Raw genomic sequence first — 25,168 nt, forward strand, 5'->3', positions numbered from 1 at the left:
TGATCCCTATTTTGAACTCGTCCTCACAATGACAACATTGGCCGATAGTTGAAGGATGTTCAAACGACCTGTATTTACATTTATTACGTCCTCTAGTGGTTGTAGCAGTTATGACAGGAGCATTCGAGGAAGTGGTGAAGTATACCAGGTTGGGCAGATCAAACAGGACTTTTTCATTCAAGATACATCTGCTTGTTAAACCAAGAGTCATCTTTGACATAAGTAATGTTTTTAATGTACGTTTCTTATGTAACATAACTTACGTACGTTACATAACAAACGTAGTTAATTGAACCATGACCTTTTCCTAAACCTAACCAAACATGTTTATTATTATTGTTGCCATGACGATGAAGGTCCAATACACCTGTTGTTTCTGTCGATTCGGTGTGATGACGTGTTGGTCCTATAGAGGGTGCTTCAAACGGTCCTACACTGCGTGTTGGGAGTTGGTGGAAACTGACCTGTTGTGTCGTCTTGGTATGGGGACGAGAAACCTTTCGTATCACAAAGGCAAACATACCCCTCATCTATCTCAACACTTATCATGATTTTAAAAGCATGAGGAGCCCTCGAGTTTTCGACACCCTCACACAGACTGAAAAAAATCACATAACTCGTAAAATATGCTACATCGCTCCCCCCCTTTCCCCCCGCCAAGATTGTTTTTCACAGTGACTATTTTGTTTGCTCTTGAATACAAATACAGTATTTTTGTAATAATAGTATAATAATAGAAAATAATAATTTGTATATATCCGTAATAGGAAGAAAAAGTCACCTCTACAAGCAGGAACTCCCTCTCACACAAAGACTAAAGTGCAGGAGCCAAGAATGCAGCGTCTGCATCCAGCTGGCTTAATATTGGAGTCTAGATATAATCATGTCAGAACACACTGGTTTGTTCGGTTAAGTATGAAAAACTCACACCTGCGACGGTTCCTATGCAGGCAGGATTCACGTCCACAGAGCAGGTAGCTGGTATCTACAGAGGCCTGTTTGCTTTGTAGGCATGTGGATGTGTAAAGAATAAGATTAAAGCCACGTGTAGGAAACAGCCTGGCAGGGCCCTGCGATCAGACTCATGCAGAGTGGAATAATGAGGGGAACAGCAGCTTCTGTGGCCTGAGGAGAGAAACCAGAGGAGATAACAGTCAGTGTCTGGGACTGCACAGCACCTCCACTTTTACAATGAACAAATGCAGCCAAGGAAAACAACAGGTTATTTATTAATATGGATTTCTACTTAAGCAATATTACACCGAATACTGTCGTGCCAATAATGATGTTAAAGCACTCCCTCTCATGTAATACTGAGATTATACAATAAGTTCTCAACTAAATAAAACACATCGTCTAAATGTGTTCATATTTTGGGGCAATTCACTCTTAAATTAAAAAAAACACTTTTTGTTAGTGTGATCTAACAAACGGAAAACAATCAGTCGCGTCAGTAGACTCTTATGTAACGTATGCAATGTTTACCACTACAGGAAGTAGTCGGACCCTTAGCAACCACCCAGCAACAAAGAGGATTTCTTGTTTCCAACTAAATAAATACAGAACATAGAAACACTCAACTGCTCAGCTAGCTCAGTCTGGTTGGAACAAAGATATCTGATGAACAAAGATATCCATGGACTCATGTGTTTTTAACATTTCACCACCGTGTCATGTGTTCAAACCAAACCGGTCCAGCTAGCCGCCGCTAGGATTGTAAGTGCGTGACTATCCGTGGTGTTACGGTACGGGTGCTCGGAGCGACCAAAAAGGACCAAAAGAGACCCGACTTCACCAAATGGGTCATTTAATAGACCTAGAACAAGTAGAAACTACATTATGTTGCATATTATCTGAAATTCAATTCTAATTATGGAGAAGGTGGAGTGATATTTATAGTGATGAGCAGGGTGTGATGTCATTATGATTTGAACACGTTCCAAATGTCCAGTTGACCAATCAGATCTCTGGGGTGGAACTACCTGTTGTAAAATAAACAAACTTATTTATTCTATTAGTGAGGGTAAAGGATTCATGTCTCATTCAGGACAACACAGATCAAAATAAAGGTAAGGATGTCTGTCATTAAACAAACATTATATGTAGCTCTAGTCGCCCCCTCTTGATGTGACTACACTGTAAAAATAGTCTTAGCTCCATTCAAAATTAAAGTCCTTAGTTTGAAAACTTTTCATGTGCTATGAATTCCAAAATTGTTACCGTCCATTCATGAACGGACAGTCCACAGCACATATTCACTGCTCCTCACAGCCAGCAGCCGGAAAGGCTTCGGCTTCCTGGTTCTGGAACATGTACTGTGAAGAAAAACACACCTTTAATACCTCGACCTCGACCGTAACGCTTCATTTCATCAAACACGAGTGCCTAAAATACCCGTGTATGCAACAAATGTACGTGCAACAGTTACAACAATGTGACAATATACACCCATCAATCATTTAGTCATTTGTGTCGTCCTGTGAGCGTTGAAGCAGAAAAGCATTTTCAAAGATACATGATGCACTTTGATGCCGTGATCATACAGACTACATGAACAGTGAAGTGAGAGAATTCCTGTGTCCAACTTCAGAAAGGAAAAATATTTGCATATTCATAGATTCAGGATTTTTAAAAAAAAAATTTTGAGTGAGAAGGAGTTTAAGAATTTTTACAAGATAATTTAATAATTTTTTGTCACACACAACAAAGAGTGTTATATGTGCTGTATCTTAAAACATGTCTGGATGGGATCTAGTTTAAAACTTAAAAGGAGAAGGAAGCTAATGAAAATTTTAGATTTGAACGCAAATGAAAATAGCTGCTAATAAATTTCCTATCAATCAACTGATCGATGAATCTGCCAATCACTGCAGTTCTACTTTAATGAGCCTCGTAGGGAGATTTTATTGAGGACTACTTTTGCATTACCTGCAATACTTTTCTCAGGCGCAGAAAGCTGCAGCATGGAACAACTCATGAAATACTACTTTGAGCTTAAGCATGCTGATATACTGCTGATTAATAGGCGTGGTTCTGTAATTAGTGAAAGTAAACTTAAACACATTCTCCAGAAGAACTCAGTAGCCGATGAGAACCTGTTTAATTTGAGGAGCAGGTAATGTCGTTAGTGTTTCATTACCTCTCAGCAGCTCCCTCACTGACCGCTGCCGTGCAGAACTGCAGCCTTGGACTGACATGATTGTCGTCATATCTGTAATGAAATAGTATCTGCATGTGTCCTTCTTGTTAGTGTGATCCAGAGCAGCTGATTGGATTAAAACATCTGATTCAAAAGGAATGCCAAAAGACTGTTGCAAAAGAACGCAAACTTTATTGCAAAGTAATGCAAAAGTAGTCCTCGTCTTACTTGTGTTCACTGTTGGCGGTGCATTTAGAACAAAGCAGCAGTTAATAAGTGCTGCATGTGTTGCCTCGAGCAGAAACCAACCGTGACGCCACCCATCGGTTTGTCAAGTTGAATAGGAGTCTATAGAGCCTGCCCCTAGTGGTGCTCAGTGGTATTGCAGTTTATGGCACCTCGGCATTGGTTTCACTTTTCAGACTCGGAAACTATATCCATTTTTATATAAAGTTTATGGTCAGCCCTGTGGATCAAACCTTATTCACTTCTGTCCATGCCATCATCAGCTAAAAACCTGCTTGCTAACAACAACCAGCTAACATGTTAAGCTAAATAGCACGGTAAACTCATCAGCGTTCGAAATACACATGAAATTAAATGGCATGCTGCCCATGCCAGCAAATAAACAGTCAACCCAGCCATCTTTCCCAGCTGCCTCACTTTAACAAATAAGCTAACAACCTCATGTTAGAAGCATGTTAAGCTAACTAGCATGCTGCCTTGTTAAATGACTTGTATTCAGTGTCTAAATTAGTCCGATGGAAGGCGCAGGATGTGATGTGGACATGTGATGGAACTAAAACATATTCAGATGTTTCCTGAGCATTAAAGAAATGTTGAAGTAGTGCAGATTGAGGCTCCTAAACTTTGATACAGCACATGTTTGGGTTTGTGAGAACATGAGGAAAAACAGGGCCCACGCAGACTGCAGCTGGAAAAACCTGCAGCAGCGCTCTAATTACTGGGAGCAGTATTGACTGTCAGCTGCACAAACAAAACCAAACAGATACTGGAGAAATCAGCTCTCTTTCAGAGCAGCTATTACAGTGAGCATCAACAAATCTGCCTTTTACAGGGAGAACGGCTCCGGATGATGGATGATGAGGACTTTTTGTTTGATGTGTTATGATCTGCTTTTACTGGAGCTCTTGCAAAAACAGAGGCAAGAGGAAAATACCACTGTATGCAGTACTTTTTTTTCTTTTAAAGGTTTCATTAGTTCAAGTTTTTATTGACTACAAACATTTGTAGTCAATAAAAACTTGAACTAATGATGTATTAAATTATAACTTCACTGTCTCCCAGACTGCTCCAAACACTGGTACTTCATTATTTAGGCTTCATTCAGCATCTCTTCCCACAAAAGTGTTTGTCTTGATACAGAAGGAGGAAACTCTGAAGCCTTGGACTGACATGATTGTCGTCATGAAACCATCAGCTGCATGATGGGGGGGATTCAACAGCTGAAGCTGCTCTCATGACAACTGACACCAGTGTTGCACTTCGATTCCACAATGCATGAAGCAACACAGGAAAAGAAAACACTTTCATTATGAGACGGGGGAAGATGAGGCGGTTCCTGAAAGGGGAGCTGTTGTGTTTCACAACCTTAAGTTTTATGTTGTAACAGCAGAGTTAGTCGGAAACACAGAGGAAGCAGATGCTCTTTGACTTTCAGGGTGGAAACGATGAGGAAACATTTGTTGTATTTCTGATTTGAAACCAGTTTGTGTATCAGTCATCATCTCATGGCACCAGGTTTACATCTAAAGGCAGTGTGGGAAATGGAGATGCAAAGGATTTTGGAGACATACTGTTTTGTACATTGTTCATTAATTTGCGAGCGTGGAGTTCGAGCACTAGGCTCTCTGACACCAGGTAAAAACCATGAGGGGGCAGGAGGGCAGAATTTGTAACAGTGCCTCTGTTTCTACTATACTGGGTCTTAAATGGAAGAACAACACTGAAGGATTTCCTCCCTCTCAGCAGCAGAACTGTCTCCTCTGTGAGCTGTTGTAGTTTGGAAGAAAACCTCCACCTGGTGGGAAGTTTCCACACTGCACTGATGTTACTTCAGCTGACCAATTTGTGTCTGATTAGTGGATTAGAGGAGAATCTTTGTTGATGGCTTTAAATCATTAAGACCCTCGAAAAAAAATTGAAAACCTAAAACGTCTGAAAACCATTTTCTAAAAGCCGAGGGTTTTCTGAAAAACTTAAAAGAACGGCCAACATTCACTAAAATAATGATTAATTTGACTCTAAATTGGGTCATTTTTCATCATGAGTACTTTTACTTTTCCATCCATCCATCCATCCATCCGTCCATCCATCCATCCATCCATCCATCCATCATCTTCCGCTTATCCGGGGTTGGGTCACGGTGGTAGCAGGCCAAGCAAGTGTGAGGGTCAGAGTGTAAATCGCCCGGTAAACTGAGAGCTTCGCCTTCCAGCTCAGCTCCCTTTTCACCAACACAGTCCGGTGCAGCGCCTGTTGTACTGCTGTAGCCGCACCGATCTGCCTGTCGATCTCCCGCTCCATCCTCCATCCTCCATCCTCCATCCTCCATCCTCCCCTCACTCGTGAACAAGACACCGAGATACTTAAACTTCTTCGCTTGAGGCAGGCACTCCGTCTGGAGGGAGTAATCCACCGGTTTCCGGCAGAAAACCATGTCCTCAAATTTGGAGGTACTAACCCTCGTCCCCGCCGCTTCACACGGCTGCAAACCACCCCAGTGAGTGCTGGAGGTCGCGGTCCGAAGAAGCCAACAGGACCACATCATCTGCAAACATCAGAGATGCGATCCGGAGACCCCCGAACGCGACGTGCTCCTCCCCCCGGCTGCTCCTAGATATCTTGTCCATGAAGGTCACAAACAGGATCGGTGACAAAGGACAGCCCTGGCGGAGGCCACGCCCACTGGAAACATATCTAACTTATTACCGAGAATACGAACACAGCTCCTACTGCAGTTGTACCGATGGCCTGTTGCAACAGGTCCAGCACCCCGTACTCCTGCAGCCCCCACAAAAAACCACGGGGGACCCGGTCAAAAGCCTTCTCCAAGTTCACAAAACACATGTAGACTGGATGGGCAAACATCCAGGACCCTCCAGTAGTCTTGCGAGGGTAAAGATGGTAAAGATCTGGTACACTGTTCCACGACTGGGACGGAATCTGCACTGGTCCTCTTGAATTTGAGGTTCGACAAACGGCCTGAGTCCTTTCCAGCACCCTGACATAAGCTTTGCCCGGGAGGCTGAGTAGTGTGATACCCTGATAGTTGGAGCAACTCCCCAGTCCCCTTTGTTGAAAATGGGAACAGCCACCCCAATCTGCCAGTCCATGGGTACCGTTCCCGACCCCCATGCTGCATTGAAGAGGCATGTCAGCCAAGACAGCCCAGCAATGTCCAGCGCTTTCAGCAGCTCAGGGTGGATCTCATCCACCCCCAGCGCCTTGCTACCGAGGAGCTTTTTGACTACTTCAGAGGCCTCTGTCAGGGATATGGGTGCGACCCCCCCAAGTCTTCAGATGGTGTGTCCTCTCCAGGGAGCATGGTGGCTGGGTTTAGAAGTTCCTCAAAGTGTGATTTCCACCGCCCAACAATGTCCCCCGTCCGAGTCAGCAGTCCTCCCCTTGAGGCCAACCGAAAGTCCTTCTCAATGGCCTTCTAGAACTCCTCTCATGCCCGAGTTTTAGCATCTGCGACCACCGCAGCTGCAGCCCTTCTGGCCTGCCGGTACCTCTCAGCTGCTTCAGGAGACCCCTGAGCCAACCAGACCCGAAAGGCCTCCTTTTTCAGCCTGACAGCTCCCCTCATCCTCGGTGTCCACCACCGGGTTCTCGGGTTGCCGCCACGACAGGCACGATGACCTTCTGACCACAACTCCTAGCGGCCACGTCTACAATAGAGGCTCTGAACACGGTCCACTCGGATTCCATGTCCCCAACCTCCCTCGGGATGTGAGAAGTTCTTCCGGAGGTGAGAGTTGAAGACCTCCTGGGCAGGTTCCTCGGCCAGACGTTCCCAGCTTAACCTCACTACACGTTTGGGTTTGCCAGGTCTTTCCAGCCGACTCCCATTTGATCCAACTCACCACCAGGTGGTGATCAGCTGACAGCTCTGCTCTTCTCTTCACCCGAGTGTCCAAGACATACGGCCGCAGATCAGATGATACGACTACAAAGTCTATTCTTGATCTCCGGCCTAAGGTGTTCTGGTACCAGGTACACTTATGAGCCACCTTGTGCTCCAACATGGTGTTTGTTATGGCCAAACCGTGACCGGCACAGAGGTCCAATAACAAAACACCGCTCGGGTTCAGATCAGCAGGCCGTTCCTCCCAATCACCCGCTGCCATGGTTTCTCCGTCGTTGCCCACATGAGCGTTGAAGTCTCCCAGGAGAACTATGGAGTCGGCAGGCGGCACCTTTTCTAGGACTCCCCCCACCAACTCCAAAAAGGCTCCGAACTGCCGTTTGGTGCATAAGCACAAACAATTGTCAGAGTCTTCCTCCCTGCAACCCGCAGGCGCATGGAGGCGGAGCCTCTCGTTCTCCGGGGAGAACTCCAACATGGGACTCGTGAGTATCCCCACTCCTGCCCGGCGCCTCTCACCCTGGGCAACTCCAGAAAAGGATAGAGTCCAGCCCCTCTCCAGGAGCTTGGTTCCAGACACAGTGCTGTGTGCGGAGGTGAGCCCAACTATATCTAGCTGTTACCGCTCCACCTCCTGCACCAGCTCCATCTCTTTCCCTGCTATCGAGGTGACGTTCAACGTCCCTGGAGCTGGTCTATGCTGCCGGCGATCGGCTCGCCTGGGTCCCTGGTCTGCATTGCACCCAACCCCGATGCTTGTCCCTGCGGGTGGTGGGTCCACAGGGTGGCTGCTCCATGTTGTTTCTTAGAGCATGAGCCTGACCGGGCCCCATGGGCGAAAGCCTGGCCACCAGACGTCCACTGGCGAGGTTCCCTCCTGGGTCTGGCTCCGGTCGGGTGCCCCGGTTTCCCTGACCTGGGTGAGGTGACCTCAGACTGTGGGCTGCTATTCATTGCGGGGGGTCTTTTGAACCATTCTTAGTCTGGGTTCTGACCTGAGACCAGTTTGCCTTGGGAGACCCTACCAGGGGCTGATGCCCCAACAACATAACTCCCAGGATCACTGAGCCACTCAAACCCCTCCACCACGTTAAGGTGGCAATTCGCCTCTTTCCAAAATGGAAACATGAAATAAAAAAAACATTTGAGAACTTTTTAATTGTAAAAAATAAGTTGTAATAAAAGAAAGAAATGACCATGAATGGACCATGTATGAAACGTAAAATGCCTTTTAATTTGAAACAGATACAGAAGGTTACGTAATTAAGGCAACCAATGTTGTGACATTAAAGTCACTCCCTCAGACTATTGTTGCACCATCTGAAGGCACCCACCCACACACACGCGCACACACACACACACACACACACACACACACACACACACACACACACACACACACTTTACAAGTGAGTAAGAAAATTTATGGTGGCTGCGAAACATTTAAAGAAACTCTCTTGATCCAGTATTTAGTTTGATCCTTCTGGGCTACTGTAGAAAGATTTAGGCCTCTTTGGAAGAGGACCCGCTCAACATATAGATATTATGGCCTAATTCTAAGGTAGCGAAGACATATATCTTAGCTTTAGGTGATAATACACTAGTGAAAACATAATTATGAATATTATATTGGGTGCTTAATTGACAAAGCAGCTAGAATTAATGTTAAGGATAAAAAACTACACGTAAAGTGAAAGGTGGGGAATTAAGAATGACACATTTTAGTTCATTATTTTGATTTTACAGCCAATTACTGTTTTGGTTCAATCTCTTTGTTCCACATCTTTTATGTCCTTGAAGATCCGATCATTTCTAAATAAATGGTCACAGTTGTCATATTGAAATTTTAAGTTTATTGATTGATTGATTGATTGATTGATTGAATGATTGATTCACGATGTCAGCTCAAGACCTTGATTTGACACCAATTTTTAATTAAAAGCCCTCTAGTTTTCCAATAGACAGAAGTCCTTATTGTTTTTTTAACCTGGCTTTTATTGTGAAAAATTTTGAGTCACCTGTTGTGACAATTACACTTTAGATAATTAATCTGAAACAGCTGTTGAAATTAGCAGGATTATTGTTGACTTAAAAAAATGAAGGGGAGGGAAATATATATTAGTGATATTCGAATTGAAACAACAGCAACGTAATTGAATTGAATATGCATCACACGTGCATTGTGGTACTTCAAAAATAACACGTCATCCCTGAGCATCAGGAAATGTTTTTTGGTAAAAAAGAAGCTTCGATAAATCCAGTGTTCACGACCAAACCAGCAACAAATAAACAGCAGACAAAGTTAGCAACTAGCTAGCGAATGTAGTGAAAAGTTTGGGTGGATTATTTTACACAGAAGTTAAACAGAGAAGCTGCCGACGTACTGTATAGTAGGATTAAATCATCTCTACAGTTTAGAGCAGTCACACTGTCAGACTTACTGATTTAAGGTTGGACTCCATCTCTGTGAAGTTCCACTCAGTTAGAGGTAGGCTTAAACTGAAAGGCTGCAGAGAAACAGGAAGATGAAAGGTCATTCAGATCAGTGTTACTGGCTGCTGTCTGGAAATGAGACAGAGACCAGTTTGACATTTCAAATATCAGACAGATGTTATCAGGCTGAGTATTGTTCCTGGTGCCGGTACCAATACCCTGACTTCCATGCTGGTTCAGTTTTCATGCAGTTTAGAGGGGGAGAGTCACCCAAGTTATTTTCTGGAGCTACAATTTACAGATGGTCCCTCAACGACTCACATGCAGACTATTATGGGTAGATGCAAATATTTACAAATGTCCCCTAAATGGCTCATATGTATTATATCGCTAGATGCTTAAATTTACAGACCTCACCCAAAATCCTCGTGTGCAGACTATCTGTAGATGCTATAATTTACAGATGGTCCCTAAATGCCTCACATGCAGACTATCGCAAACAGAAAAGCCTTAAATTACTCCAGTGAATTTGTAAACAATGAATTTGAAAACAGTGAAATGAGACGCTTTACTGTCAGATATCGAAATTTGGACCAAATGAGGCATTTTTTGTTTCTCGATAGTATCAAAAACCGTTCGATCCTTGCCATGAAAACTTAAAAGTCCTACAGTTTCTGATTAGAACAGATCGACCTACATCCAGAACAGCACTGGTTCCAGCTTCCACTGAACTCTGCTGATGGCTCCTGAGCAGCAGCTGCTGCAGCTCCTCCAGGCTCATATCCACGTTCTCCACGGAGTCTGAAACCTCCACTCTGTGCACACACACACACACACACACACACACACACACACACACACACACACACACACACACACACACACACATAGGGTTAGTGCCTCCATCAGTGTGCAGTTTGGTGTGATTACGTCCACCTGGGACCTCCTACCTGTCCAGGGCGGGTCTCTTGCTCCTCCTCTCCACCATCGAGGCTGCTGAGCTCCGCCCCTCCAGAACGGACTGCACCATGGCAACGGGGAGGACCGGAGGCTCGGAGGAGCACACCTCACAGGAGGAGGTCAACGCGATGGCCTCTCCTCCCCTGACACTGCCTCCTTTCCCTCCTCCTCTGACTCCTGGACTCACAGGCTCTTCTTTGATGAGCATCATGCACTTCTCCCTGCTGGAGTCAAACACTGTCAGACTGAAGGAAACATTAAACCAGCGTCTCTTTTTCACCATGTTAGATGGATGTGGAGCTGATGGTGGCGCTGCAGCAGACTTTTAAATTGTCTTGCTCACCTGGTCTCATCCGGCTGCATCTGAAGGGCCATGCTGGCCTGAGACATGTCAGTAACATCCGATATGATTGGTCCTCCTGTTAGCCCACTAGTAGAGCAAGAAGCAGAATCACTGGAAGGCTGAGGACGAATAGGAGAGGACTGTGAGGTGTGTTTGCTCTGCTCCGTCTCCTCCTCCAGTTTTTGATGCTCATTAATGAAAAATGAATGTACTGTCCTACAAAAGGAACGGACATATCTGGTAAAAACCTGTGTTACTGCAGGACCAGAACTGGTTTTATCTCCTTTATATTATCACGCCACAGACATTTTTAACAACAAGAAAATTTGCAGGCCCAACAAAATGGAGCTACAATGCTGCCTGCGCTCGAGATCAAAGAAACAGACCAGCAAGAAAGCCAAGTTAAATCAAGCTGCTGGCTAATTTGAGCTAAATTACATTAAATCTACTTGTTTTTCTTCGTGTTTTTGCAAGTAAAACATCATATAGATTTAATGAGGAGCTGGAACCCACTGATGTTGTCAGCCGGCGAGTAATAAACAGATTTTTAACAACCTCAAAGGGTGAACCTGTATATAAAGGGTTTAAAATGTATAAAGTGAAGACATTACAAACTGTCTATCTGCTCAGTCTGACGTCACTAAACATCTCAGCTTCTGAAGCTGTTGCTCTTTCTGTCTTTGCAAGTTAAATAGAAAAACAGCAAATTCACTTCAACCCAAGGCTACATACACATCTGTCGCTGCACGCTGCTGCCCTCTAGTGTTCATACATCAGAACAGCTGGACTGATGGTAGCAGCTTGTCAAAGGAGATTCACTGAAGGTAGGTAAAGTAAACTTTAAATTTATACCCTAATAAATACTATTGCTTCTGAAATAAGAGAGGTGTTTATTAAATCAACTGGCTGTGAATAAAAAGATAAAGTCCCATCATGCCCAAGCGCTGAGAGAGATCAGCTACTTCAAAGTTTTCTGCAGCTCTGGTGGTGCTGAATGTTGAAGGTTGACAGCCGTTTACTATTTATAGATCCCTTGGCGACACCAGCTTTTCTTTGACGGTTTACGCACCTAGAAATGACCAGAATCACGATATTCTAACTGATGTAATATGTGCTCAGTGGATTTAGGTGCATCTTGTGCATATTTCCTCACCGATTGGATGTAGAAGGGCTCGTGCATGGGCTCCATCGGGTGACTATGGCTGAACTTGGAGGCAGGAGGGCTGGGAGAGCCGTCGTCCAGCATCAGGGGCCTGGAGGGAACATAAGGTTTCAGTCTGTCACACATCTGGAGTCAATAACAGCTTCACAGAGCCAGTCAACAACAGCCTCACAGAGTCAATAACAGCTTCATAGAGTCAATAGCAGCCTCACAGAGTCAATAGCAGCCTCACAGAGTCAATAACAGCTTCATAGAGTCAATAACAGCTTCATAGAGTCAATAACAGCTTCGCAGAGCCAGTCAACAACAGCCTCACAGAGTCAATAACAGCTTCATAGAGTCAATAACAGCCTCACAGAGTCAATAACAGCTTCATAGAGTCAATAACAGCTTCACAGAGCCAGTCAACAACAGCCTCACAGAGTCAATAACAGCTTCATAGAGTCAATAACAGCCTCACAGAGTCAATAACAGCTTCATAGAGTCAATTACAGCTTCATAGAGTCAATAACAGCTCCATAGAGTCAATAACAGCTTCATAGAGTCAATAACAGCCTCATAGAGTCAATAACAGCTTCATAGAGTCAATAACAGCCTCATAGAGTCAATAACAGCTTCATAGAGTCAATAAAAGCTTCATAGAGTCAATAACAGCCTCATAGAGTCAATAACAGCTTCATAGAGTCAATAACAGCCTCATAGAGTCAATAACAGCTCCATAGAGTCAATAAAAGCTTCATAGAGTCAATAACAGCCTCATAGAGTCAATAACAGCTTCATAGAGTCAATAACAGCCTCATAGAGTCAATAACAGCTTCATAGAGTCAATAACAGCCTCATAGAGTCAATAACAGCTTCATAGAGTCAATAACAGCCTCATAGAGTCAATAACAGCTTCATAGAGTCAATAAAAGCTTCATAGAGTCAATAACAGCCTCATAGAGTCAATAACAGCTTCATAGAGTCAATAACAGCCTCATAGAGTCAATAACAGCTCCATAGAGTCAATAAAAGCTTCATAGAGTCAATAACAGCCTCATAGAGTCAATAACAGCTTCATAGAGTCAATAACAGCCTCATAGAGTCAATAACAGCTTCATAGAGTCAATAACAGCCTCATAGAGTCAATAACAGCTTCATAGAGTCAATAACAGCCTCATAGAGTCAATAACAGCGGTGCATCTTCATCAGAGTATTTACTAATTAGTAAATAGAAACTGTTACAGATGGATTTGTTATTTAGAATACACCTCTTTAGTTTCCTGTTTTTACTTTTACTTTACTTTAACTGGTTTATTGGACGTTCCCTGAAACAGCTGAAGGAAAATTAAGGATACAACTTTTGTCAGCTGTGGAACAAACAACCTGTAGATACCTATAGATAACTGTAGATAACTGTAGATACCTGTACATACCTGTAATTACCTGTAGATACCTGTAGATACCTGTGAATACCTATAAATACCTGTAGATACCTATAAATACCTGTGGATACCTGTAGATACCTATATATACCTGTAGATACCTGTAAATATCGCAACCTGTAGGGAAGCTAGCTCAGTAAATATGATTAAAATACATTTTTAAACATATCTCTTTACTTTTTACTGGCTACACCTGAAGCTTTCTTGAACTTGCATTCTGCTTTATTCTGTATTTAAACTCTATTTTATTTTACTGTATTAATATGTTTTCTTGTGTTTAGTTTGGTCTGTTCTTATGCTTTTTTTCCCCCATTACATTTTAACATGTTTTTATGTTCCTTTATATCCGTCTTTATAGGAATCACTGCATCTGACTTTCTTGCTGTGAATCAGCCCCTAGTGGCCGTCAGTGGTACAGCAGTTTAACGCACTTCTGCATTGGATTTACTTTTCAGACTACGTCCATTTTTATAAACTGTCTAAGCTTGGTGCACATAAACTCTCACATAACTTTTCAGCTAGCGCCGCCATGAGACAGACAGACAGACAGATAGATAGATAGATAGATAGATAGATAGATAGATAGATAGATAGATAGATAGATAAATAAATAAATAGATACTTTATTAATCCCCAAGGGGAATTTTTTTTTGCTTTGATTTATGACCAAATACCTGCAAAACAGATGGCACTCTTAAAGTGTAGTTTGTGTACAGCATGCTAACATACTAAACAAAGATGGTGGAACCAGCTGTGAAACATCATCATGTTAACATTCCTGTTGTCAACACGTTAGCATCTGTTGCTGACATTAGCATTTTAAGCCCTGCTCAGCTAACAGCCTCACACAGCTGCTGATACGGCTGCATATCTTTTTCAGTGTTGTTAGTTGTTTGTTTTCAAATTTTGTATCATCACTTTTGCTCACCGGGACAGGAAATGAGGGGAGGAGTGGGGAGGAGTGATGACAGTCAATTGAGAGCATGAAGATGTGAAAACAACATAAATATCAGTTAAACGTGCAGGAACATTTCTCCTGACCCAGAAATCCACATTTCTTTGGCACGTTTGTGTCGCAGCGAGCTTTTCCTTTCTCATGTCGGCCTTGTTCACTGTCAGCAGCAGAGCTGAGCCAGCGTTTTACACACAGGCTGTAGGGTCATGCACTCTGCTCTGCCTTCACTGGGTGTCAATGTGTGTGTGTGTGTGTGTGTGTGTGTGTGTGTGTGTGTGTGTGTGTGTGTGTGTGTGTGTGTGTGTGTGTATCTGACTGACTGATTCAGCACTTGTCTCCATTCACAGCGCTTGTAGAGTTAGATTGTTCAGTTGGTCAGCTGAGCCAGCCCTTCCCTCTGCCCCACTGCGGCCCTGTTTGTCTCACTTTTGTTGATTGCTCCACTGTGTGTGTGTGTGTGTGTGTGTGTGTGTGTGTGTGTGTGTGTGTGTGTGTGTGTGTATGTGTGTGTGTGTGTGTGTGTGTGTGTGTGTGTGTGTGTGTGTGTGTGTGTGTGTGTGTGTGTGTGTGTGAACTCACAGCTTTCTCTTTAGGCCCACAGTGCCAGGTGTGTTGGACTGCATCTGGCTGAACAGAAACTGAATCAGCTGGCAAAGAGAGAAAAAAGCACAACATGAATCAGCATCCTCCCTTGATCTCACACACACACACACACACACACACACACACACACACACACACACACACACACACACACACACACACACACACACACACACACAGAGACACACAAAGGAAAATAAGCTGCAGGACTAGTAACCCACTCAGCATCATCTTCAAGACCATTAACTGCAGTTGGAATAAGCGATATAGAATATATCCTACAATTTACAATATATTTGATATCACCTAAATGCAATAATTATCTGTTTTTCTTTTAACGTATAGGTCAAGGTGTATTTTTTTAAAATATATTTTGTGTATATAGCTTGCTTGTGTTTGCTTTGTTTTTTCTTTTTTTTCATTTTCCTAAAAGATTTTCTTTTTATTATATATTATTTTTTACTTGTAAATTTTTTTCTCTCTGGGTACTTATCTTTTTCCTATCTGTATTCATAAGCTGTTATCTGTTACCTTATCTATCTTATCTTATATGTTATAAGATAAGATAAGATAAGATCTTGTCTTGTCTTATCTTATCTTATCTTATCTTATCTTATCTTATCTTATCTTATCTTATCTTATCTTATCTTATCTTATCTTATCTTGTCTTATCTTATCTCTTATATCTTATATCTTGTATCTTATCTTGTATCTTGTATCTTATATCTTATGTCTTATCTTATGTCTTATCTTATATCTTATTTTAAATATGATCTTATATCTTATCTTATTTGATCTGATCTTATAGCTTATCTTTTCTTATCATATTTATCCTATCTTATCTTATTTATCTTATCTTATCTTATCTTATTAATCGTATCTTATCTTATTAATCTTATCTTATCTTATTAATATTATCTTATTAATCTTATTTTACGAATCTTATTTTATCGTATCTTATCTTATTTATCTTATCTTATCGTATCTTATCTTATTAATCTTATCTTATTTTATATCTTATCTTATCTTATCTTATCTTATCTTATCTTATCTTATCTTATCTTATCTTATCTTATCTTATCTTAACACATCTAGGAACATGAGCAACGTGAAGATCTGGAACGTGTTGGATACAGAGTTGTGTAGAAACTTTAAAGTTTTGTTATGGACAGCTTGGTGAAGTTTTGAGCCAATAATATGATGCAGTTTACAGTTTACAGTCTTCCTGCACATATTTACTGCTCCAGAGTTTCTCATATTGACACTAACAAACTGCAGCATAAAAGGGTTCAGAGTGGGAAAAAAAATCTACAAAATCAGGATGTAATTCTCTCTCTCACACACACACACACACACACAAACACACACACACACACACACACACACACACACACACACACACACACACACACACACACACACACACACTGGACTCACCTTGTTCATGACTTTCTGTTGCTGTGTGTGGTTCTGTCTCAGTGAGACGACTTCTCTCCACAGAACTTCATTCTGCCTGTAAACAGCAGAAAAATCACAGAACAGAAAAACAACATGGTTAAGAGGATTTGTGGTTGACATTAACTTGAACGCAGCTTTTTTTCTCACCCCAACCAGTCGAGGTAGATGCTCCGCCCACCTCTGAGCCCGGTTCTGTTAACAGATGCTCCGCCCACCTCTGAGCCCGGTTCTGTTAACAGATGCTCCGCCCACCTCTGAGCCCAGTTCTGATAACAGATGCTCCGCCCACCTCTGAGCACGGTTCTGTTAACAGATGTTCTCCACCTCTGATCCTGGTTCTGTTAACAGATGTTCTCCACCTCTGATCCTGGTTCCGTCGGAGGTTTCTTCCTGTTAAAGGGAGTTTTTCTTCCCTCTGTTGGAGGTTTTTCTCCCTTAAAGAGGAGTTTTTCCCCTCCTAGCTTATGTGGGAATTGTTGAATTGTTGAATTGTTGAATTGTTGAATTGTTGAATTGTTGAATTGTTGAATTGTTCGGTTTCATTGTATAATGTTGTAAAGTTCTGCTGTAAAGACTTTAATGTGTAAAGTGCCATGAAATAACCTGTTTTGTGATTTGGCGCTATATAAATACAATTGAATTGAATTGTTCTTCAAAATAGTACAAAACCAATGAAACTGCAGTTTCACAAATTATGTTAAGTCAGGTTCTTCCATGCAGAGTATCTGCAGCAGTTGATCAGCACTAAAACAAGAGTCTGGGTGGATCAATCAGCAACCAGCAGTGTTGTATGTATTTTCCCACTCAGAGGTTGGACGTATCCCTTTTCCCAGTTGCTCATGAATGCACCATAACACCAATGACCAGTAGGTTAATAATTTGAGGCCCTTGATCCTCTGGTTGAAAATCCCCAGATTTATTTTGTTAAAACTGGCTGGTTGATAGCAAGTTTTCAATCAGATTCAGATCAAGAACTTTTCCGAACCCTAACAAACTTGTTTTTGTGCCTAACCCTAACTAAACACTAAACACGGTACATTTACCCCAAAATATAGTGTTTTTGTAACTGTAACCACAATGTTTTTGGTACATTTAACCACAGACTGTATATAAAAGTGTTCGTAGCTTCAGGTCTGAAAAATGAGACAGATGCAGAAGTGCCTTAAGCTGCAATATCACTGAGTTACGTCCCAATGCCTGCAAACACACTTTGATGTGTAAAATAAGTGGAGTTTCCTTTTAACTTATAGACACTAAAGCAACATTGGAAAGTTTACTTTTTCAGTTAGCCCTGAAACCTGAGATGATGGTTTCTAAAACAGTGTTAGTTTCTGTAGTCTCTAATAGACTCTCTGACAGAAAAGTAGAGTTACATTATTCAGAATGTAACACCAGCTCTGTCATGTTTGGGTCATTTAAAGCAACTTAGAAACACGAACAAAGCAACGCTTGGACTACATTACATCTTAATTAAAATCACAAAGTACCACCGACTTATGTCTGAGGTGAAATGTCATCCATGACTACATACATGCCCGTACATGTGCCCGTGCACACGTGCGCTCATCCTTTCCAAGAATGTTGTGGCTCGTTATGTGTGTGTGTGTGTGTGTGTGTGTGTGTGTGTGTGTGTGTGTGTGTGTGTGTGTGTGTGTGTGTTAGTCAGGTGAGCAGGTGAACATTCTCTCCTCTCATTAGCAAACAATGCTGAGCACAAAGCAGCTCCACCACACAATGGACACAGAGCAGCTGTTTTCAGCAACAATAGCCTTCAGAGAACAAGTCTGTTCATCCAGCGGATGGTTTGTTCCAACTTAGAAAGAGGAACAACAGACAGGTCAGTTGCTGCTCTCACATTATCCCAACTCAAATATCGTTAAAAGGATGGTGGGGGAACAATACAGTGGTTCAAAACTGCAGAGCATCACGACTGTATTTTAAAAAATGATGGGTTTTTTTCTGATACAGGAGATCATTCCTGATACAGGAGATCATTCCAGATACAGGAGATCATTCCAGATACAGGAGATCATTCCTGATACAGGAGATCATTACAGATACAGGAGATCATTCCAGATACAGGAGATCATTCCTGATACGGGAGATCATTCCTAATACAGGAGATCTTTCCAAATATAGGAGATCATTCCAGACACAGGAGATCATTCCTGATACAGGAGATCATTCCAGATACAGGAGATCATTCCTAATACAGGAGATCATTCCAGATACAGGAGATCATTCCTGCCCACTGCTGTAACACTTTACAATAAATCACCTCTGGCCAAATCAATCTCACAACTATAACACCGTTTGTACTGTTGGTTGTTTGTTTGAATCTTTGTACTATTGCTTAGTTCGTTTAAATTAATATTATTCTATTTTTATTGTATATATTGTTACATATACATATATATTTTTATGTTTAATATTTTTCTCTGTTACTTTATTACTTTACCCTGTATCTATAAATGCTGCTGTAGCAAAAAATAAATTCCTCGCAGGATTAATAAAGTAACTATCTATCTATCTATCTGTCTATCTGTCTATCTATCTATCTATCTATCTATCTATCTATCTATCTATCTATCTATCTATCTATCTATCTATCTATCTATCTATCTATCTATCTATCTATCTATCTATCTATCTATCTATCTATCTATCTATCATCTATCTATCTATCTATTAAGGGTCCTTTCTAAAGATCAACCGCAACTGCTGGTTACATTTCATTACATTTACGTTTCATTTAGCTGACGCTTTTATCCTAAGCGACTTACAATAAGTGCATTCAGTACAAATGAACCAAACTACAGGTGAAGGAGATGAACTTGTTGGCATGTTTGTGGGGCCATGACACACCCGCACACACACACACGCACACACACAGACACACACACAGACACACAGAGAAACACACACACACACACACACACACACACACACACACACATACATACACACACACACAGAAACACAGACACACAGAGAAACACACACACACAAGCACACACATATACACGCACACACACGCACACACACATATACACGCACACACACAGACACACACACACACAAGCACACACACATACACGCACACACACATACTGTATACACGCACACACACAGACACACACACACATACACACCCTCTGTACTCACTGCTTCATGTCTTGCATCTGACACTCCATGTTGTCTTGTTGCGTTCTGAGCAGCTGAACTTCATACAGAAGTTTACTGAGGTCTTCCTGACGAACTTTGGTCTCCTCGCTCTTCACTATGGACACCTGCAAACACAAAGTGCACAACACAACGCGGTGACTTGTGTTCCTGCATCACAAAACCAACCACACAGTCTCTTAGTGGAAGTTTGAGCCCATGACTTGTTTAAACAGGAATCTCAATGACTTTTGTATATGCTGGCAACTATTGAAATTTGTTTCTGAAATATTATGTAAAAGAAACAAAATACCATCATTGTGTATATCTATGAAGCAAGCTATACGTCATACTATGGAGAAAGGCTCTGTATTTTTATGGTATTACGACTTTGAAGTTTTCTTGTGGAACAGCTTTCCTTTAGCTTTCAAAATGCCATCTCATCCAGCTACTAGCACGGCTGCATCCTGTTACGGCTCTGTATTTGTGAATCTAGGCACAAACGCAGATCTAAGTTAATTAGAAGGTGTGTCACAGCCAACTTTGATCATGACCAATCAAATAAGCATCAACGACTGAGACACTAACCCAGGGGGAGGCTAGCAGCCTCGACAGTCTGAGCTGTGAAAGTTGAAGGTTTTGGGGATGTTGAGGTTGGCATATCAGGTGAATAATTTAAGATGATTTCCAATTAATTAAATGTCAAAGTTAACAAATTAATCTCATCCACTACAGTGAAATCAGGTGCTGGAACCATGTTGAGAAGTGAGCAGAAGTAAATTATTCACACTTAAAGCTCCTAATGCAACTCATTTATTAATAATACTGTGTTCAAAACACATTGCTCTTCAATGTGGTGTTAACAAATAAATGTTGTGTGGTAATAAATAAACAGATTTTGTGTTAATAAATAAACTGATGTGGTGTTAATAAATAAGCTGATGTTGCTAATAAATAAACCGATGTTGTGGTATTATTGAATAAACCTATATTGTGTGTTAATGGTTTTCATGAACCAGAGGAGGCGTCTCCTCGGTACAACTCACCATCACGCTCTGCTAGGCAGCAACTAGAAGCTCGATAGGAAATGGCTTTCCACTAATTTAGAAGAATTTCACCTACCTGAAAGGATCGTCTGATATCATATAAGAAAGCTCTTCATAAGGCAGAGCTGCATATTATTCATCATTAATAGAGGACAACAACAACAACCCCAGGTTTCTTTTCAGCACTGCAGCAGGCTGACAAAGAGTCACAGTTCTGTTGAGCCCTCTATTCCTTCAGCTCTCAGCAGTAATGACTTCATTAACTTCTTTACTAATAAAATTCTTACTATCAGGGAGAGAATCGGGCAGACCCTTCCTGTTACTGTCACTGATGTGTTGCTAAGCAACAGCAGTCCTGGAAGCAACCGTAGGACCAGATGTAAACTTGGAACATTTCTCTCCTGTTGAGCTCTCTGAGTTAACAAGAATTATTTCTTCATCTGGATCCTCTAGCTGTCTGTTAGATCTCAACCCAACTAAACTTTTTAAGGAAGTCTTCCCTTTAATTAATACTTCCATATTAGATCAGATCAACCTATCTATTGTAACCGGCCATGTACCGCAGGCTTTTAAAGTGGCTGTAATTAAACCTTTACTTAAAAAGCCGACTCTTGACCAACTGTTTTAGGAAACTACAGATCAATTTACAACCTGACGTTTATTTCTAAAATCCTTGAAAAAGTTGTTGTAAATCAACTTTGTGATTATTTCCAGAGGAATGATCTGTTTGAAGATGTTCAGTCTTTAGAGTTCATCATAGCACAGAAACAGCTCTGGTGAAAGTTACTAACGACCTTTTATTAGCCTCAGATAATGGACTCGTCTCTGTACTTGTTCTTCTGGACCTCAGTGCTGCTTTTGATACAATTGATCATACGATCTTATTACAGAGATTAGAAGACGTTACGAGGATTAAAGGAACTGCATTAAACTGGTTCAAATCCTACTTATCAGATAGATTCCAGTTTGTCCATGTCAACAATGAGTCTTCCAGACAAACAAGAGTTAGTTATGGAGTTCCACAAGGCTCAGTGTTAGGCCCAATACTTTTTACTTTGTACATGCTTCCATTAGGAGATGTCATCAGGAAGCATTGCATCAACTTCCATTGTTATGCAGATGACACTCAGCTATATCTTTCTATAAAACTGGATGAAGCTAATCAGTTAGTAAAACTTGAAGCCTGTCTAAAAGACATAAAGGTCTGGATGACCAAGAACTTCCTGCTTCTAAATTCAGACAAAACAGAAGTTCTTGTACTTGGTCCTAAACACCTCAGAAACTCTTTCTGTAATCTTTTAGTTACTCTAGATGACGTTGTCTTGGTCTCCAGCAAAACTGTGAGGAACCTTGGAGTCATCTTTGATGAGGATTTGTCCTTTAGACACCATATAAAGCAAATTTCCAGAACTGCCTTCTTTCATCTACGTAATATTAATAAAATCAGGAAAATCCTTCCTCAGCGTGACGCAGAAAAACTCATTCATGTCTTTGTTATTTCTAGACTAGATTATTGTAATTCCTTGTTGTTAGGATGTCCAAATTACTCATTAAAAACCTGCAGCTGATCCAAAATGCTGCAGCAAGAGTCCTGATGAGATTTAGAGATTATATTTCTCCTGTTTTAGCTTCTCTTCATCGACTTCCTGTTAAATCAAGAATAGAATTTTAAATTCTCTTGCTGACTTACAAAGTTCTTCATGACCAGGTTCCATCCTATCTTAGAGATTTTATAGAACCACATCATCCTGACAGATCGTATAGAACCACATCATCCTGACAGATCTTATTAGAACCACAACATCCTGACAGATCTTATAGAACCACATCATCCTGACAGAACGTATGGAACCACATCATCCTGACAGAACGTATCTTTTTCTCTCCCATAGTTTCTTCTTATTATCTGTTGTCTCCATTCAGTTCCTTCGCTCGTGTAGTTTCTGTTCTTTCTTTTCCAGATGTCCCGTCATGGAGCGGCATGTCTCTGCCCTGTGATTGTCGGCGCCACCAACAGTTCATGTCTTGTATCTCTATGCCATAGGTCACTAACAGGCGGACCGCGGTCCGGGTCCGGACCCAGAAGCCGTCCCATACGGACCCGGACCTAGAGCCAAAACAGAAGTTTAGAATTTAAAACTTCACGGGGCACTTCTAATTTAACCGGCGCAGCTTTTGTAGTCTTTACGGTAGTGGTTTATTGGCTGAGGAAACGCACAAACCAATTGCATGCAAATTAAGCCATCCCGCGTGATACTACTCAGCCAATCAAGTCTGTGCATTCCAGGCGATAAACATTGTGACTCTACAGTGCAGACAGATGACAGTGAGAGGCAAGTTACACATGAAAAGACGGTAGAAAGGAAAAGAAAGATAGCGATACATGAAGCGAAAACAAAGGGAGAGAAACTGAGCCGGAGAAAGGGAGCGAAACAGATGACTGTCCCGGAGAAAGTTGAGAAAAAGACGAGTGAGACGGAGAAAGTTGAGAAAAAGAAGGAACAAATGGCGCTCTCCAAAAAAAGAAAAGTGGACAGCGAAAATAGAGCATTTAATCTGGAAAGGACAGACTCGTTTCTGTTCACACTTCCCACTGGGAGCACTAAACCAGTGTGTCTCGTGTTCAGAAACCGTGGCACTCATTAAGAGTGCCAATGTGAAACGCCATTATGAGACAAAACATAAAGGTTTTGAACAAACATACCCACTCAAATCTGAGGTGAGATCCCAGAACATAAGCAGTCTCAGAGCCCGATATGACCAGTCCACCAAGATCCTGAGCCACACATCCACCCAACAACACATCCACCCAACAACGTGCTCACGAGGGTTCCCTCAGAGCTGCTTAGATTTTGGGTCAACACAAAAAGCCATTTACTGATGGAGGGGTTGTCAAAGAATGCATGAGTGCAGCAGCTGAAACACAACTTGAGGGAAAACAGAACAAGAGCTTTGTGATAAAATAAAGCAAATACCCACGTCAGCATCATCTGCCACAAAGAGAAGTGAAATATTAAGTCAGGACGTGCTAACCCAGCTAGATGAAGCCATGCATGAGGCACCATGTGGAGGCTGAGCTGTGGACGAGTCCACTGACATGTGTGACGATGCTCAGCCGTTAGAGGATGTCAGGTTTTTCAACACAGACCAGAAAGCGTTGTGTGAAGACCTGTTAGGTGTCACTCCCCTTCAGACCAGGACAAGAGGAGAAGACATCTACCTGGCCATTAAGATGTTAACAAAGAGAGGAACAGAGCCGAAACAAGTGGTTTCAATAACTACAGATGGAGCCGCTGCTATGATGGAGAGAGAAAGGAGCTGGAGCAACACTGAAAGAGGACAATCCTGAGAATTCATTCATCAATCTGTCACATGAGCATGCTGAAGTGATGAATACAATGATGAAGATGATCCATTTTCTCAGGGCATCCTCTTCCTACCAGCATCGCATGCTCAGGCAATTCCTCAGAGAAGTTGATGCTAATGCTGATGATCTTTTGCTGCACAACAATGTGAGATGGCTCAGCAAAGGCAGGGTGTTAGCACGCTTTGGTCCATCAGGAGGGAAGCAGCATCTTCTTTGAAGAGCTAGGAAGTCAGAAGGCAACACAGTTTTCTCTCTTTTTAGAAAATGAGGAACAGATGGATAATGTGGCCTTTTTGGTTGATGTCACTTCACATCTGAATGAACTGAATTTGAGGACAATTCAATTTGTGAACTGATGACAGCTGTCTGCTCCTTTCAGAGGAAACTTGAGGTGTTGAAGGAAGACCTGCAGGGAGACTGTGGACACTTCCAGCAGTGCAGGGACAGGTTCAGGGACAGAGATGTCTTCTTTTGTTGACTTTATTGATAAGCTGATTGTAAACTTCAGCAACCGTTTTGACAGCTTCAGCTTTGGACAGCAGCTCACCATGTTCCTTCAGAACCCATTTCTCATCACAGATGTCAGCGGGTTCTCAAAGGAAGTCACACAGCACTTTAAATGGGTCAATGCTGGGCCTCTCCAGATGTAATTGGTTGATCTCCAAGCAGATGTGGGCCTGAAAGAGCAGTTTGTAAGCACTGACCCGTCCACTTTCTGGCTCCAAATGGTCCCTGAGACAGCTTTCCCAGGTCTGAGGAAAGAAGCCCTCAACATCTGGACCATGTTTGGCTCCACATATAACTGTGAGGCAGCGTTCTCCACAATGAACACAATCAAAACTAAATATGGATCCAGACTCACCAATGAGCTCCTCCACATGTGGATGAGAATGGCTCTGACTCCATTCAAGCCTACTAACCCGAATCCTAACCCAACCCAGCTTTAAAATCCTGGCAGGACAAGCTAGAGCTCAATTCTCTCACTGAGCAACACAGTGACGCAGT

At 42.0% G+C, this 25,168-nt stretch overlaps 1 protein-coding gene across 1 annotated transcript in view; it reads right to left on the reverse strand.

The window, feature by feature from the left end:
- Positions 1-602: 602 nt before the first annotated feature.
- The window catches only part of hsf4 (heat shock transcription factor 4), a 29,113-nt gene continuing 4,547 nt past the window's right edge, over positions 603-25,168 (reverse strand). Inside the window, 10 exon segments of the mRNA XM_069140010.1 lie at positions 603-1,125; positions 2,221-2,315; positions 9,692-9,757; positions 10,381-10,484; positions 10,620-10,864; positions 10,987-11,105; positions 12,140-12,239; positions 15,107-15,174; positions 16,568-16,643; positions 19,754-19,878. Of these exon segments, the coding sequence (XP_068996111.1) occupies positions 2,256-2,315; positions 9,692-9,757; positions 10,381-10,484; positions 10,620-10,864; positions 10,987-11,105; positions 12,140-12,239; positions 15,107-15,174; positions 16,568-16,643; positions 19,754-19,878 (963 nt within the window). The 3' untranslated portion in view covers positions 603-1,125; positions 2,221-2,255.

Source organism: Embiotoca jacksoni, unplaced genomic scaffold (assembly GCF_022577435.1).
Source record: "Embiotoca jacksoni isolate LCO1_2020_lvr unplaced genomic scaffold, fEmbJac1.0.p SCAF_89, whole genome shotgun sequence".
NCBI lineage: Eukaryota > Metazoa > Chordata > Actinopteri > Embiotocidae > Embiotoca > Embiotoca jacksoni.